Source organism: Microtus ochrogaster, linkage group LG2 (assembly GCF_000317375.1).
Source record: "Microtus ochrogaster isolate Prairie Vole_2 linkage group LG2, MicOch1.0, whole genome shotgun sequence".
Lineage (NCBI taxonomy): Eukaryota > Metazoa > Chordata > Mammalia > Rodentia > Cricetidae > Microtus > Microtus ochrogaster.
The window spans coordinates 35,727,706-35,743,478 of record NC_022028.1 but is presented as its reverse complement, the minus strand read 5'-3'; the positions used below and the strand labels follow the sequence as shown (position 1 = coordinate 35,743,478).

Genomic DNA, 15,773 nt, shown 5'->3' with positions numbered 1-15,773 from the left:
TGGAGAACACAAACCTACAGAGGCACACCTTCACATAAATGAAAATAATAAATCTTAAAAATTATGCAAGGAACATATAAGATCTGGCATATTTTTGTCATATTCTCAATCGTATTAGGTCCCAGACAAGGTTTTGCTTTGTTTTTTAATAAACAAAAAGCTGTATTAGGGGCCAGAGGTGATAGCGTATTCCAGCATGTGGAAGGCAGGAGGGTCAGGAGTTAAAGTTCTTTGGGACCTGGTATCCTGGTGCTCAAGGTCACTCTGGGCTATGTGAGACTGTCTCAGAAAGGAGGGGTAGTGGAGAGATGGCTAACCAGTTAAGAGCAGTTGTTGCTCTTGCAGAGGACCCAGGTTTGATTCCCAACACCCACATGGTGATTCATCTGAAACTCTAGTTCCAGAGAATCTGATGCCTCTTCAGGCTATCAGTATATATGTGGTATGCATACATACTCAAATAAATACATTTTTAAGAAGGGGAGGATTAGAGAGCTGGATTCAGTAGCAAGAAGAGGCAGGAGGATCTCTAAGTTCAGGCTAACTCGATCTATCTAATGAGTTCCAGGCCAGCCAGGAGGCTCTGTCTCAAAGAGAGGGAGGGAGGGAGGGAGGGAGGGAGGGAGGGAGGGAGGGAGGGAGGGAGGGAAGAGGAGAAGAAAGTAAGGGGACAAGAGGATGGCTTTTCTAGGCTTTGGCTAAGGAGCTAACTGTCCCCTGTCCCTTCTCTGAGAGTTTCCCCAAGCCTAAGATTGACCTCAATGCTTCTGCTCCCAAGTTAAAGGTGAACATGTTCTTTCTCTTGCCCAGCATGCACCAGGACACAACGGGCTATGTCTGCCTCCTCATCCAGCCAGCCAAGAAATCTGACGCCGGCTGGTATACCCTGTCAGCCAAGAATGAAGCTGGCATTGTGTCCTGCACAGCTAGGTTGGATATATATGGTAAGGATGAGGTCATTCAAGGAACATCTGTGCATTGAGGACAGTTTAAATATCATCTCCATGCGTAAATGAGATAGATAACACTCTCTGTTGTGCTTTGAAGATGGGTTCTCCCTGCCATTTGTTTTTTGTTTTGTCTTGTTTTTTGAAAATCAAGTGGTCAAAACATGCCATCAAATGCCTTTACCAGTTCAGCCATCTTGGGGCTCCTTCTTTTTCTGGAAATTCCAGCAGAAACTCCATTTACAAGAAAGGGGTGTGTACCAGGCAGTGGTAATACACACCTTTAACCCCAACACTCGGGAGGCAGAGTGGATCTCTGAGTTCGAGGCCAGCCTGGGTGGGCTACAAAGTGAGTTCCAGGATAGCCAGAGCTATGCAGAGAAACCCTGTCTTGAAAAACCAAAATCAAAGGGAAAAAAAATGACATGCATGAAATTCTTTGCTCAACCTCAGTAGCCCATAATTTCACTTTATCAGATTATAATTCTGAAGTCATCTGCAGAGCCGTTCTGTAATCTTACTTACCAAGAAAAGAGAGAAGACAGGAGCAGAGATTATCTTTTTTTTTTTTTTAACAAGAGCACAAATCCACTTTTATTTATCTACTTTTCATTGGTTTAAATCTGGGAAGGGTACAGCATCACACAGTTCTGTGTCCAATGGCCTCTGCAGGAAGGCTGCTTCGGAATTTGGTGCGGACCATGCCATTGTTTCCATGGGCCCGAGTTACTTTCCCCCAGATCACTCTGGTTTTGTTTGGTTTGCCTCCAGGTGTTACTGAGTTGTTTTTTTCTTTATACACATAAGCACATCTCTTGCCCAAGTAGAATTTAGCTTCATCTCGGGCATAAACACCTTCAATTTTAAGGAGAGCTGTGTGCTCTCTCTGGTTCCGGAGACCTCGCTTATAGCCAGCAAAAGTGGCCTTGCACCACAGCCTTCCAGACATATTTGCCTTTAGAAGTTTTGTTCCCAGTAGGCTCCAGGAATTGGCCACAAAGTTCAGCAGGAGGAACATCCCTCACCTCTATCTATCCTTTTTTTTAAAGATTATTTTTACGTGTGTGTGTGTGTGTGTGTGTGTGTGTGTGTGTGTGTGTGTGTACCAAGTGAGTGCAGTACCTGTGGAGGTCAGAAGAGGGAGTCAGGTCTCTGGAGCTGAAAATTATACACTTCCAGCTGGAAAGGAGAAAACGCAACAATTAATCGTTAATTGTGCAAGATTTTGTTGTTTGTTTATTTGTTCTGAGACAAGTTCTTGCTATACCACCCTAGCTGGCCTACAACTCTCTGTAGACCAGGCTGGCTTTGAACTCACAGAGATCTGCCTGCCTCTGCCTCCCGCGTGCTGGGATTAAAGGCGTGAGCCACCACCACCCAGCACAAGGCAGGAAGGTGTTAATGTTCCTTTTAGAAACGAGGCATCAGCACTCCTCCCATGGATTCCTTTGATCCTAACATTTTGTTTGGCTCATTTTCCAGCTCAGTGGCACCAGCAAATCCCGCCACCCATGTCCATCCGTCCCAGTGGCAGCCGCTATGGGTCTCTCAGCAGCAAAGGACTGGACATCTTCTCTGCCTTCTCCTCCATGGAAAGCACGATGGTGTACTCCTGCACTTCTCGGAGTGTGGTGGAGAGCGATGAACTTTAAGGATTATCTCCGTGCCTGCTGTGTGAGGAGGGTGGACTGTGGAGGGGAAGGAAGACCGGTCATACGCAGTGGCTTCCAAACAGCCACATTTGAGTGAGTTCCCATCCTGCTGGACCCATGCCAGGAAGTGTTTTAAGTAAGTTGGCCAAGGCTTTTTGAGCCTTGGTTGAGGGAGTTTAGGGATGTGCATCTTAGAGATGCAAGTAGACAATTCTCACAAACCAAAGATACCATACCACTGCCACCGCAGCCTGAGGGAGGGGGAAGGGAGTGTGCCTCCCCACGCCGCGTGTAAGGGACATTAGGCCCAACTAGGAGCAATTAGGAGCCATAGCCAGGGCTGAGAGAAGTTAGTGACTTTAGAATAGATGCAAAAGAGAAAGCTGGGGAGCCCATCACCTTTCATGGATTACACCCACAGCAGTCATCTTGGTGGATTCGCTAGATGAGTTCCCACTTAACATTAGAGGATCTTGCCATGCACCTCTCTGCCCAAGTGGTAAGACTCTTCACTTGCATATCCTGCCTGTGCAGTCACATGAGAAGCCAAAACATGCCTGAGATCTAAAAGCAAAAAACAAACAAAACCAACCAGGACACTCAAGATTTCACAGTGCACTCATTACATGGCTCCCACCAGCCTGTCTGCACCATTTTAGGCAGACCCACACCCACACCCAGTGCCTAGATTGGCACCGGGCACAACAGAGACTTCAACAGACATCTGCTGGGGATGGCGTACTCAGCTCTCTACCATTCTAAGGCCAATCCAAACATGGCCCCGAGAGTGTCTGTCACGGCATCTGCTTCAGGCAAGCCTGGGATATGAACTGGGAGTGTCTGTTTCCAAATCCCTGTGCTCAGATCTCTGGTGTTCTCTGTGCCAGGTCCCCCTCCGCTGGGAATTTTTAGCTGGAGATGGTAATTGCTTTAGAAAGGCTTGAGACCTTCTTTGCTTCAAGGCAAGAATTTGCAGTATAAAAATAAATTAATTTACTCAACAAATCAGCGGTGTGTCTACTCTGTGTAAGACGCTGTACTGGGTACCGTGGGCGACAGGAAAATAGGAATAAGGGGACTGGAGAGTTGAGTCGGCAAATAAAGGTGCTTGCCGCCAAGGCTGAGAACCTGAGTTCAATTCCTGGATCCCACATGGTGAAAGGTGAGGACTCACCCACTCCTACAAGTTGTCCTCTGGCGTGTGTGTGTGTGTGTGTGTGTGTGCGCGCGCGCGCGCGCACACACACACACACATTTAAGTACACTCAAAAAAATTCTCACTATTTTCAGTTTTGAGTTGTCCTGTTCTCTAAGAGGTAACACCCACTGGGCCATGGTGGCACATGCCTTTAGCCTGGTTTGGGAATAATGATTACAGTCAAAGACTCAGCTGAGTGCTTAGGCCTATCTTCTCTGGTGTAGGCAGTGACAGGAAGTAGAGAATGAGACACGCCACAGAACGCAAGTAGATGTTAGCTGGCAATCTGAGGGAACCGGCTCACTCCTTCCACCAGACCCCAGGGACCCAACCCAGGTTGTCAGGCTTGGCACCAATTGCCCTCACCAGCTGAACCAACTTGATAGCTTCAGGGGCAACTTCAACCTTAGACGGAATGTAGTAAAATGTTTCCACAGGGCCATGTATCATGAGATCTCTATAACCAAGAATCGCTTTCTAAATCCTGAGACTGCCTCTGGAATACTGTGTATGTAATATTCAATATTCATCATATTATATATTCATATTCATCGTGCCATCATGCCTGTTTATTCTTACATTCGCGCTTGGCATATATATTCAATTGTGCAATGCGTATAATACCACCATTCTGTCTACTATGTAAAGTGTAGCCAGTTATGACTATCCTTCATCTCCCATGCCAGCACACTGAGTATTTTTTTAATCTGGTCCTTTATTATTATTATTCAGCAACAAAAATATTATATTTTGACACTAGGTGGTGCTGTCTCACTGAAAATAGAACAAGTCTCAACTCTCCAGTTGGCGCTACTAGCTTATGATTTTGTTTTGTTTTGTTTTCCCCGCGTTCACAGGCAGGTTTGTTAGGTCATAGCTCAGGCCTGCATCACTGGCCGCGACATTTCCACCCGCAGCTTCACTCCCGAGCCTGCGAAGCCCGTCCCGCCCCGCTGCAGCACGATGATGTCACGCTCTGTCAGGGTATCCCCATTCACGGGGTCCACCATGTACTTCCGAATCAGTTTCTCGACACACTCCAGAGTGACCACCGCCCCAGAGGGCCGCAGCACTGCGCACGGCGTGGCGTTGCTCAGGCCGTCTCGGGTCACTGCACACACATAGCGCTCACCGCGTGGGATGAGCCCCACGCGGTCCACAGAGTCATCCAGCCGCGTGAAGCGCACGGGCGTCAGGTCTGACATGCGTAGTGGCTTCCCAGACATCGGGCAGGTCACGATGCGGGATGGTTTTTCCAGCTTGGTGGCCTTTGCCTCCGGCGTCAGTGAGGGAACCCAGAAGCTGGGCAGTATTGTGTCCTTGTCCTTGCCTGGGGGACCCGCACTGGGCCCTGGCTGCTCATCACCTGTGTTGGGTAAGGTGGCAGCCTTGGGCATGAAGGGGTTCAGGGGCTGGCTCAGGATGGCTGCCTCCTTCTCCAGGAAGCCTCGAGCTCGGTCCTGGGCTGCAGCTCGTTGAAGCTGTCTCTGCTCTTCTCTGAGGGCTGCCCGCTGCTTCTCATAGGCCTTCCTCTGCCAGGCAATCTTTTTCTTCTGGTGTAGGATGTACGCCAGGATGGCCTCCCGTTCATACAGGTAGCCATCTGGAGTGACCACAGGATCACGACAGGGCTGCAGCGAGAGACAGCAGCAGTCAAAGTCCCTCACAGCGTCCCGGTTCAGTCGAACGTTCTGGGTCCCATAGCCTGAGGCTTCTGTGTCTTTCTTCTTCTCATGGTAGGTGTAGACCGCTCCGGCGCTGCAGTTCTTGGCGTGCCGCGTCATCCTCACAGACGATTCGCCGACCCGCCGCTGCTTCAACTGTGTCCCGGGTTAGGTTTTCGATCAGGATTTCTGAATCTCAGCGATGCTGACTTTAGGGGCTGTCCTGTGCACTGGCAGCGATCCTGGCCCCTTTGCCCTACTCCAAGCTGCGGTGACTCCAATCTCCAGACTGACTCTTCCCTGAGAGGCAGAATTTCCCTTTGTTGAGAATGTCTATGAGGAAAAAAAAATCAGTGAATTAGAACTCTATTGAAATGGAGGATATCTAAGTAAACTTAGATATCTGTGAATGTATTTGTAGCACACCCACAAACAAGCCCATCGTCTTCCGTTTTTTATTTTTTGGTTTCTCTGGGTTGCTTTGGAGCCTGTCCTGGAACTAGCCCTTGTAGACCAGGCTGGCCTCGAACTCACAGAGATCCACCTGCCTCTGCCTCCCGAGTGCTGGGATTAAAGGCGTGGGCCACCACCACCCTACCATCTTCCATTTTGTAAGCCCTTTGCTCAATCTGGTTTAAGGATGTGTCATTCTCATCACCCAGTAAGAAACAGCCAAGCTATTTCTTTCTCTTCGATGCAGTTGGCAAGTTCTTTTTTTTTTTTTATCATTTAAAAAGACTTTTTAAATGTGTGTCTGTGAGTATGCACATTTGTGTGGGAGGGCCCTGGGAGGTGAGAAGACGTCCATCCAATCATCTGCAGCTGATGGGCGTGCTGGGAATCAAACTCGGGTCTTCTGAAAGAAAAGTAAGGACCCTTAACTGCTGAGCCATCTCTCCAGCCCTTGTTTTGGGTTTTTTCTTCCTTTTTTTTTTTAAAAAAAAAGTTTTATTTGTTTATCATATATACGGTGTTCTGTCTTTATGTCTGATTATCTTACCCTGAGTTGTGAGCCACTATATGGCTCCTGAGTTCAATTCCTAGCGACCACATGGTGGCTCACAACCATTTGAAAGGAGATCGGGTACCCTCTTGAGGAAGAGACCTGGTCAGCGTCCTCATCAACTTAGACCATGAAACCCAACGTGGACAAGTTCAACAGAACCGCCATATACGGGCTGCCCATGCTTGCTTCAGCATTAGCAGACCATAAAACCATACAATTTCTGGGAATTGAACTTGACCTCTGGAAGAGCAGCCAGCGCTCTTAATCACTGAGCCATCTCTCCAGCCCCGTGCTTGGTTTTTCAAGGCAGGGTCCCATTATGTAGCTCTGGCTGTCCTGGAACACACTCTATAGATCAGGCTGACCTTGGACTCACAGAGATCCACCTGCCTCTAAGTCCCGAGTGCTGGAATTAAAGGTGTACACCACTGCACCCAGCTTTGTTTTGTTTTTAGAAAAAAAAATCTTACTCTGTAGATTAGCTGTCCTATAAGACAATCCTCTTGCCTCACCTCCTGAGTTCTGGGATGGGATTACAGCCATGAGCTGCCATGCCTGGTTGAAGGCCTACTTATTCTGACTCTTACTAAAGCCTTCCTTTCCAGCCCCTGAGGTCCTGGGTTCAGACTTCCTTCTTCATTCTGACCGGCTATCGTAGCCTTCTGTCTGGACTTCCTGTCTCTGGTCTGGCCTCTCCTCTGCCTCTACCAGTCTCCACCCGTGGCAACTTTGTGTTCCTCTAAGCCCATCAAATGCCACTGGTTCTGTGACATCATCTCTCTCTCTCTCTCTCTCTCTCTCTCTCTCTCTCTCTCTCTCTCCTTTCTCTCTCTCTCTCTCTCTCTCTCTCTCTCTCACACACACACACACACACACCGACACACACACACCAACCAAATAAAACATTTTCTTTGAAAGCTCATGGCAAATGTCCTGAGTCTGGAGGAACAGAAGACTGCTTTGTACACGGGTTTATAAAGCACGTAGACTCTGTACCCTGGCCTGCTTGCCCTTGGTGAGCTCACTCTAGGTCCGGGCTACCCACTTGTCGGTACATACTATGTGATATAGGCTATGTGAGGCATTAAATTTTGTGCTGTATACAGAATACTCATCAACAAATATTTACTGGTTTAAGATTAATTTAAAATTTAAGTGTATAGCACCAATTCTAATTGTTCTTAATAAATAAAACCCCGAGTCGGATATTAGGGGCTGAAAGCTGAAGGATCAGAGAAGCAGAGTGGTCAGCCACGGGAGCGACCTTTTACCTCTACCAATGCTCAGATTGGAGGGGTGATCTGTCTTCAGACTGTCTGCAACTGTCTCCACCAAACCTCAGACTGCACTGAGCTCCTGTCTCCTCCCGCCTTATATTCGTCTCTCTGCCCAGCCATATCACGTCCTGTCTCCACCTCCCTGGTGCTGGGATTAAAGGCATGGGATCCCAAGTGCTGGGATCACCTTTGTTAGTTCAAAGCCTACCTGGGCTACATGAGATTGAATCTGTCTAAAAGAGAAACAGAGCTCACACAGAGGTCCCTCTGCCTCTGTCTCCTGAGTCCTGGGATTAAAGGTGTGTGCCACCTCTCCCTGGCTTCTAGTGATTTAGGTCTGCTCTCTGATCTTCAGGCAAGCTGTATTTGTTAAAACACAAACAAAATATCACCACATAAGACAACAATGCAGACACTAAGAGAGTCTTACATAGATCTAATCTACACGGGAAGTAGAGAGTAGAAAAAGACAAGATCTCCTGAGTAAATTGGGAGCATGGGAGGATTGAAAGGGGGAGGGGAGAGGCAGGGAGGGGAGCAGAGAAAAATGTAGAGCTCAATAAATATCAATAAAATAAAAATTTAAGAGCCGGGCGGTGGTGGCGCACGCCTTTAATCCCAGCACTCGGGAGGCAGAGGCAGGCGGATCTCTGTGAGTTCGAGACCAGCCTGGTCTACAAGAGCTAGTTCCAGGACAGGCTCCAATGCCACAGAGAAACCCTGTCTCGAAAAACCAAAATAAATAAATAAATAAATAAATAAATAAATAAATAAATAAATAAATATAAAAATTTAAATATATATATGTATTTTAAATATATACGTATACATATATATGTATATATAGTCTGGAGAGATTGCTCAGTGGTTAAGAGCACTGGCTGTTCTTCCAGGGAGCCCACCCAGGTTCAGTTCCCAGTACTCACATGACAGCTCATGACTGTATGTAATGCCAATTCCAGGGATCAGACACCTTCACACAGACATATAAAACACCGTACACATAAAATAAAAAATAAATTATACACACGCACCAGTCTACACTCCAGATCAACTAAGTAACTAAGCGCCTGGGTTGTGAGACAGGTGTCCGTGGTTTGGGTTTGGGTTTTCATTCGCCTGTTGTAGACAGTCTTGGGTAATCCCCGAACTGATCACCCTGTCTCTGCCTCTCGCTCCCCCCTTGGCATCCACAGTTTTTAAAGTTTCTCAGGTGAATCCAATGAGCAGCTTAGAATGAGGGGGAAAAGTCTTTTCGTGTCGTGATTTGATCCCAAAACTCACCGCAAGCAGCCCAAGAGCTCACCGATAGACCCGATTCCTTAAGCCCCTCCTTCCCAGGATTAAACCATACAGACAGTGAGAGGCACTCCCAGACAATCTAAACTGCAGAGAAGACTCTAAGAGCAGACCAGCTGCCTGGAAGATGCTTAGACCAACGGAAGCTCCTTGAAGGACCCTCTCCAACCTGGGAGCTGTCCGTAGGCTGTGCAGTGTATGCTCTAGATTCCCAGCTTGTGTGAGCTGTCACCCAATGCCAGAGTGTGCTTAGGTGCTGCGGCTGTCTTTGAGTTACCTGTGCTCCTGTGGTAACCCCTCACCCAGACTCCTGAAAGGAACTTTGGCTTGCCGTGGCCTCCGTACCTAGGGTGACTAGATGGGCATGCTGCATCTCAGCAGGAAAAGTCTTGTCGCACAATAAATAAGGCTGGCAAGATGGCACAGTGTAGCACAATTAATAAAAACGCAGAGACAGATATTGGAGTTCAAGCTGAAGATCAGAAAAACAAAGCAGCCAAGCCACTAGAGAGTTCTTACCTATGCCAAGGCTCAGACAAACAAAAGTGCAATTCTATCCTCAGCACGACTGTAGACTGCAGGGTCTCCAACAAACCTCAGACTGCACCAAGATCCTGTCCCGTCCCCTCCCGCCTTATATATCTCTCTCCACCCAGAGACATTCACTCCTGCCTCCACCTCCCCAGTGCTTGGATTAAAGGCTCCTGAGGACTAGGGTCACCTTTGTGTGAGCTGTTCACAGATTCTAACTCTCACAGAAGCAGAGCGGCCTTGAATTCTGGGATTAAAGGTGTGTGCCACCACTCCCTGGTCTCTAGTGGTTTAGTTCTGCTCTTCAGACAAGCTTTTTTTATTAGGACACAAATAAAATATCACAATAGTTCAGGGAGCAAAGGCATTTGCTGCCAAGTCTGAATGACCTGAGTTCGATCCCTGGGGACTCACACGAGTGAAGGAGAGAGCCAATTGCAGCAAGCCGTCATGCATAAACACACTCACAGAGTAAATGTTCGGTTCTCATTTGTAAATAAATCCCAGAATGTCTGGGCTTGCATACTTATCACCTAACACTAGATCCCCAAGAGAATCTAGACAGCCCGTCAAACTCATGACTGAATTCTAAATGTCTATCTCTCTACAGCCATGGTTCTCAGGCTTCCTAATGCCGTGGTCCGTTCAATACAGATCGTCATGTTGTGGTAAAGGTGATCCCCCTCCCCAGTCACAAAATGATTTCGTTGCTACTTCATAACTATAATTTTGCTACTGTCACGAATTGTAATTAAACATTTTTGGAGACAGAGGTTTGCCAAAGGGGCAGCGACCGTTGCTCTAGATCAAGCTAGAATCAAGGACTGCAAGCCAGGGAAAACAGTCAAAAGAGAAGAGAATGTCCATTTCCTCCCTGTTTGTGTCTATAATATGTTGGGCTAGAGTGTCTGGGTCCTTCTGTAGCTACCCAGCTCCATTCTGCATTTACCTTCTCAGGTCTCTGCCCCCAGTGCTCTGTAAATGCTCGCTGCTAGCACTAATCTCATTTTGCCGCTTCCAAAAGCCCCTCTTGGAGCGGCATGCTCCACAGAGATCAAAGTCCCATGCCAGTAGTCCTGGCTTGGTATTCCAATGAAGCCTTTCAAATGAACTCCACAGAACAAATGGTTGACAGTCTTCCTTAAAATAATTTCTCAAGGGGGGTGATGGTGGCGCAAGCCTTTAATCCCAGCACTCGGGAAGCAGAGGCAGGTGGATCTCTGTGAGTTCAAGAGAGGAGCCTGGTCTACAAGAGCTAGTTCCTGGACAGACTCCAAACCTTCTGCATCGAAAAAACACAAACAAACAGACAAAAACAAATTCTTAAAATTTATTTATTGGCGAGGGACGCGTGTACTACAGCGTGCATACGGAGGGCAGAGAGCGATTTTCAGGAGTCGGCTCTCTCCTTCCGCTGCATGCATCCCAGGGATTGGACACAGGTCTAAGCGTTGGGCAGAGCCTTTTCCCTCTGAGCCGTCGCACCAGCCTCTTCGGAGAGTCCTCGAAGGTCACAGATAGCTTCATTCACAAAAGCAGTTACTTTCTGACATCCTTCGTGTCTGATCAGCGGGATGGCTGTAGAGGTTTGTGTGTGCGCATGTGTGGAAGGCTAGACTTGCCTTGAAGCTGCTAGAGTGTAAAGTGCCGTGTACGCACTACGGTACAGTATGCGCTACAGTACAGTTTGCACTACAGTTTGGTGCCCCCACTACGAAAGGCGAAAGGCGCAAGCCGGGAACCAGGCTAGAGATTTAAACACAGACACACACGACAGGCAGAGACGCGGGGACGCGGGTCATCCTTGAAAAGAATGCCAAGAATGCCAACTTTATTGTGCTCCAGGGAAGCTTATATAGGGATCCTTAACTGATAGCCACGTCCCAGCTCTTGGAATTTCCAGCTGTAAAACCCACCAGAATTCACTCCCCTGTCATCAGGAACTCACGAGGGTCTCGTGCTCAGAGCAGCTGCAGGCACAGGAAAACAGGTTGTTTTGCTCAGTTCACTCCAGCAGGCAAAGGGTCTGAGGCAGGCAAAGAAAGTCAGGGGGCCAGGGGTCTGCAGCCCCCCATGTGAGAGAAACCAAAAACATAGGCAAATTCCCTCAAAATTGACTGGAGCCCTCTCAGAGTCCTTGGGTAACCTGAATGGGCAGTACCTCTACTAGCGCCTGAGCTGAAAGGCTTTGTACCTTACCATTAAGGTGACCAGTCACGTGGGCTCTGCCGGTATTTGTGGAAGCCCTTTCTGCCACAAGTTGCCTTTTCTTGCTTGAAGTGGATCAGTGTTTCGGAGAGTTAATGACCAAAGCACCTTACAAACTTGACAATGCAGTGCTCATCAGTGTGCTTAAAAAGTTGCTAATATCATGGGTTTTTTTTTTAAATAAAAACCTGTACAGTGCAAAAAAAATTGCATATTAGTTAAAAATACGTTCGCCTCTGATTTCTGCCTAATTATATTAGCATCCTTGATGCACGCAGAGAACTGCCAACACACAGCCTTTTGTTAATTCGGGAGTAATAGCCACTTCAGACTCGCAAGAGCAATAGCCTCAAAACTGCGAGACAAAGGGCACACGCTTCAAAACTCTGAGGATCGGGCAGTAACTGCTGAGGGCAGGCGTGAGGAAATGGATGCATGCTGTTTAACATCAGCTTGCTAAAAGATTTTAACACGAGGGAATAGAGAAATCAGAGTCGCTAAACATCATTTGACGATAAACAGTTTAAGGCTGAGATGCGTGTACATTTTGTTTTATTTTATTTTTGAGACAGTCTTGCTCTATAGCCCAGGCTGACTCAGTTCTCACTAAGTAGTACAGGCTAGCCTTAAACTCTGCCTCCTCATGCTTCAGCCTAGCCTCCCAAGTGCTGGAATCACAGGCCACCGTGCCTAGCTACATCTTTTTTTTTTTTGTTTTTGTTTTTTTTTGTTTTGTTTTTCTTGGTGTGTGTGTGGTTGTTTGCTTGGTTTTGGTTTAGATTTTTAGTTGTTTTTTTTTTTTTTCAAGGGTTTCTATGTGTAGCCCTGACTGTCCTGGAACTCACTATATAGACCAGGCTGGCCTTGAACTCACAGAGATCTACCTGCCTCTGCTTCCTGCGTGCTGGGTTAACTGCTAAATAAGCAAAATACCTCAGTCTTTTCTAAGACACACTAAAGATAAGCAAGTATTATGGGGGGGGGGATGCTTTCCACCACCACCGGTTGTTAATCTAGTTGCCCAGTGCCCCTTAGAAGCTCTCTTATCACTGGTCCTGCACTGCTGAAGGGTTCAGGAACCTGCAGTCCTGCCCGGGTCAGCACAGGCACGACTCTTCCAGCTGTGTAGGTTTGGGGAGGGATATAGCTTCCTAACTCTGGGAAGAAGCAGGTGCTCGATAATATCAGTGCTGTGTTGAGAAAAAGCCGCCCCTATGCTGTGTCGTCGTATTAGAAGTCAATGGAGTTTTTAAAAAGGAAGAAAATTATTTTCGAATGTGGACAGTAGAAAAAGTGCTGTAGCTGACAGGACTTCAGAAATAGTGGGATAAAGATAATTCCGGTGATGGATGATATATGAATGTTGACTTCACAAAGGTGTGTGTGTGTGTGTGTTTTATCATAGCATCTTCTAAGAGTTGTGGAGTCAGTAGGTTAAGCATTTTGCTCTGTAATCTGCAGTAAAGAATCAAAGTCAAATTATTAATGAGCAGCAGGTGAAAGGGAGCCCCACCCCCACCCCCGCCCTTGGCCACAGTCTTGTTTTTGTTTTGTTTCTATTTTTCTTTAGGATAGACATGTTCCCTCAATGGATTTTATTTTTCTTTTTAAGACAGAGTTCATGTAGCTCAGGTCGGTCTCAAACTCACTATGTGGCCAAAGATGACTGGGAACTCCCCTCCTCCCCCTACCTCCTGAGTGCCGGGATTGTAACTTCATAGCACACTGAGACTAGAACCCAGGGCCTGGCTTGGTAGGCCCTCTACCAACTAAGCTGCATCCCCAGCTTGTACTAAGGTAAGAAAAGAATTTTGATGGCAATATCCCAATTATCAAATCAGAGTTATCTAATACACAAAACTGTATACTAGTTGGGCTTTGGAACTCATAATCAAAAGTATTTAGGGGCTGTTGCTTTTGCTGGCGTGTGAGAAGTTCCACATGCACGGATAACTCCAGGGTTCTGCTTTTCCTAGCTCTGCACAGGTATTCCCCAAATTCACACATGCTGTTGACCACAGCCCCTCTAGATGAAGGGTTAATGGTTAATCAAACTTGTGAAACTAATTCAAACCAATTCCACATGCATCGCTTGCTCTCTTCTGACTAGCCATGATGGTGACGCTACCACACCAGATGTGGTGGGCTAAAACACACCCTGTCCATACCAGGGAAGCCCTCAGCATCCGCTCCCCCGCCCCAACAGGTCATGAGTGTTTCCAGAAATCTAGTAAACATGTAAGTTTAAAACACACTCGCAGCAGTTGTGTTTTTACAAAATCTATATTTTAATGTCCACACAGTTAAAAAAATACAGAGCGCTCATGTTCAAGTACTCTACCAGGCCCCTCCCCCCCTGAAAATAAAAAGCCGACTCTACCTGATGCATGCACACACAATATACGGAGCATAAATGCGTTTACACAAGGTAGCTGCCCCGAACATACACAAGACACCTAATATAACTTCACTTGCAAAGTTTAAGAAGGTAGTTATTTGTCGGATGACTCAGGACGAGTCTAATGCAATCCGATTCCAATCAATAAAGGAGTTTTCTTTGAGACAGGGTCCCATATATATTCCTCCCCCTCCCGAATTATGCTAGGATTACAGGCGTGATCACCAACCTCTGCCTAAGCAGCGCTGGGGCACGAACCCACGACTTTGTGCATGCTAGGCAAGCACTCTACCAACTCAGCTAGACCCCCCCACACACCCCATCTTAAGCTAAAAGTGGTAGGGCATTATTTTCACAGCAGCCCAAAGTCATTCACAATGTCCATTCATGATATCTACAAAACACAAGAAAAGCGGAGGAAGGAGGGCAATAAAATGATTTCATCCGCGGGTCTGAAAGGCGAAGGAAATTAACCTGTAAGGTGACTGATTTCTCTCCCTAAGATTCGCAGGCCACCCTAAAAACCCCATGGCTTAGCTGGCCATGGGGAAGGGCTCGGGCTGGAAGCCGAAGAGCCTCTGGCCATACGGCTCCGGCTCCTGCAGCCTGGCACCCGGGAAGGAGAGGTAGGGGTGTTCTCGACCCCGCGGCTCGCAGCGCAGCCCCACCCAGTCCCGTTCGGCCTCGGCCAGGATGCGCGTGAGCGCCACGATGTAGCTGAGCGCCATCTGCAGCGTCTCGTACTTGGACAGCTTCTTGTCCTGGCCCCACTGCGGCACCACCCTGCGCAGTCGGTCGAACGCCGTGTTCAGCCCTTGCATGCGGCGCCGCTCGCGCGCGTTAGCCGCCAGGCGCCTGCGCGCCGCGCTCTCAAGTCGCCCGGGCCCGGTGCGCTCGACCGCAACTGCGCACGGAGGCGCGCCACGCGCTCCCGCCGGAGAGCCATGGGGTTTGCAGGCCGACTTCATCCACGCTGCCGCTCTACTTGGCTCCCGGGAGAGAATAAGTCACAGACGGACTCACGTGCAGTCTGTACAGTAGGCAGTGTGGGATCCTGGCTTCTGTGCTGCTCGATAGCCAGGCTGATGTCGCTTCCCTTGCTCAAATGCAGTTGGAAGGGATGCTCAGGGAAATGTCATTTCCCCCCAACCACATGAAGTTGAAAAAGGAGGAAACTTCCTTGCTGTTTGCTGCGGGCGGTTCTGAGGGTGGGAGAGAAGGCCCTTCTAGTTTTCTGGAACAGCCTGAGACTGCTTTTCGGGGTGATGAAACCTTAGCAGACCGCTCGGACCCCTCCCAATAGATGTCTAGAAGTCGGAGAGCGCTGGATGAAGCGGTGAGGGAGGAGAATTTATAGCCTAGGGCTCAAGGAGGGAACAGGTGGTGGCAGGTGGGCGGGCGTCCCTCCGCTTCCATCTCCGCACCTTCCTACCCTGGGAACTGCAGGGGGGGAGGGAGGGCGACCCTCAGCAAAATCCTGACATTACTGCCTTCGTCTGTTTAAGTTTCTCCAAAGCTATGTCCAACGCTAACTAACACACCATCTGGAGTGGCCTGGCCTGGCTGTCCCCAATAGAATAACAAGGTGGGGGT

General features: G+C 48.1%; 3 protein-coding genes and 1 pseudogene across 4 annotated transcripts in view; 1 reads left to right on the top strand and 3 right to left on the bottom strand.

The window, feature by feature from the left end:
* Positions 1-3,399, top strand: part of Mypn (myopalladin) — a 78,453-nt gene extending 75,054 nt beyond the window's left edge. The window contains exons 19-20 of the mRNA XM_005360442.2: positions 811-944; positions 2,430-3,399. Of these exons, the coding sequence (XP_005360499.1) occupies positions 811-944; positions 2,430-2,599 (304 nt within the window). The 3' untranslated portion in view covers positions 2,600-3,399. The remainder of the gene's footprint in view (positions 1-810; positions 945-2,429) is intronic.
* Positions 1,588-1,896, bottom strand: LOC106144133 (annotated as a pseudogene).
* A 1,167-nt stretch (positions 3,400-4,566) lies between the features above and the next one.
* LOC101990058 (nitric oxide synthase-interacting protein-like) lies at positions 4,567-5,581 on the bottom strand. Of its 2 annotated transcripts, XM_005360129.2 has the most exons (2): positions 5,046-5,581; positions 4,567-4,970 (listed from the first exon to the last, which is right to left on the bottom strand). In XM_005360129.2, the coding sequence occupies exons 1-2, from the start codon at positions 5,579-5,581 to the stop codon at positions 4,676-4,678; spliced, it is 831 nt and encodes a 276-aa protein (XP_005360186.1). In that variant the 3' UTR covers positions 4,567-4,675. The 2 variants fall into 2 exon arrangements, with proteins under 2 accessions (XP_005360186.1, XP_005360185.1); XM_005360128.2 differs by having other exon boundaries at positions 4,567-5,581.
* Positions 5,582-14,664: 9,083 nt separating this feature from the next.
* Atoh7 (atonal bHLH transcription factor 7) lies at positions 14,665-15,148 on the bottom strand. Its single transcript, XM_005360127.2, has one exon. The coding sequence runs from the start codon at positions 15,146-15,148 to the stop codon at positions 14,714-14,716; it is 435 nt and encodes a 144-aa protein (XP_005360184.1). The 3' UTR covers positions 14,665-14,713.
* Between the last annotated feature and the right edge of the window lie 625 nt (positions 15,149-15,773).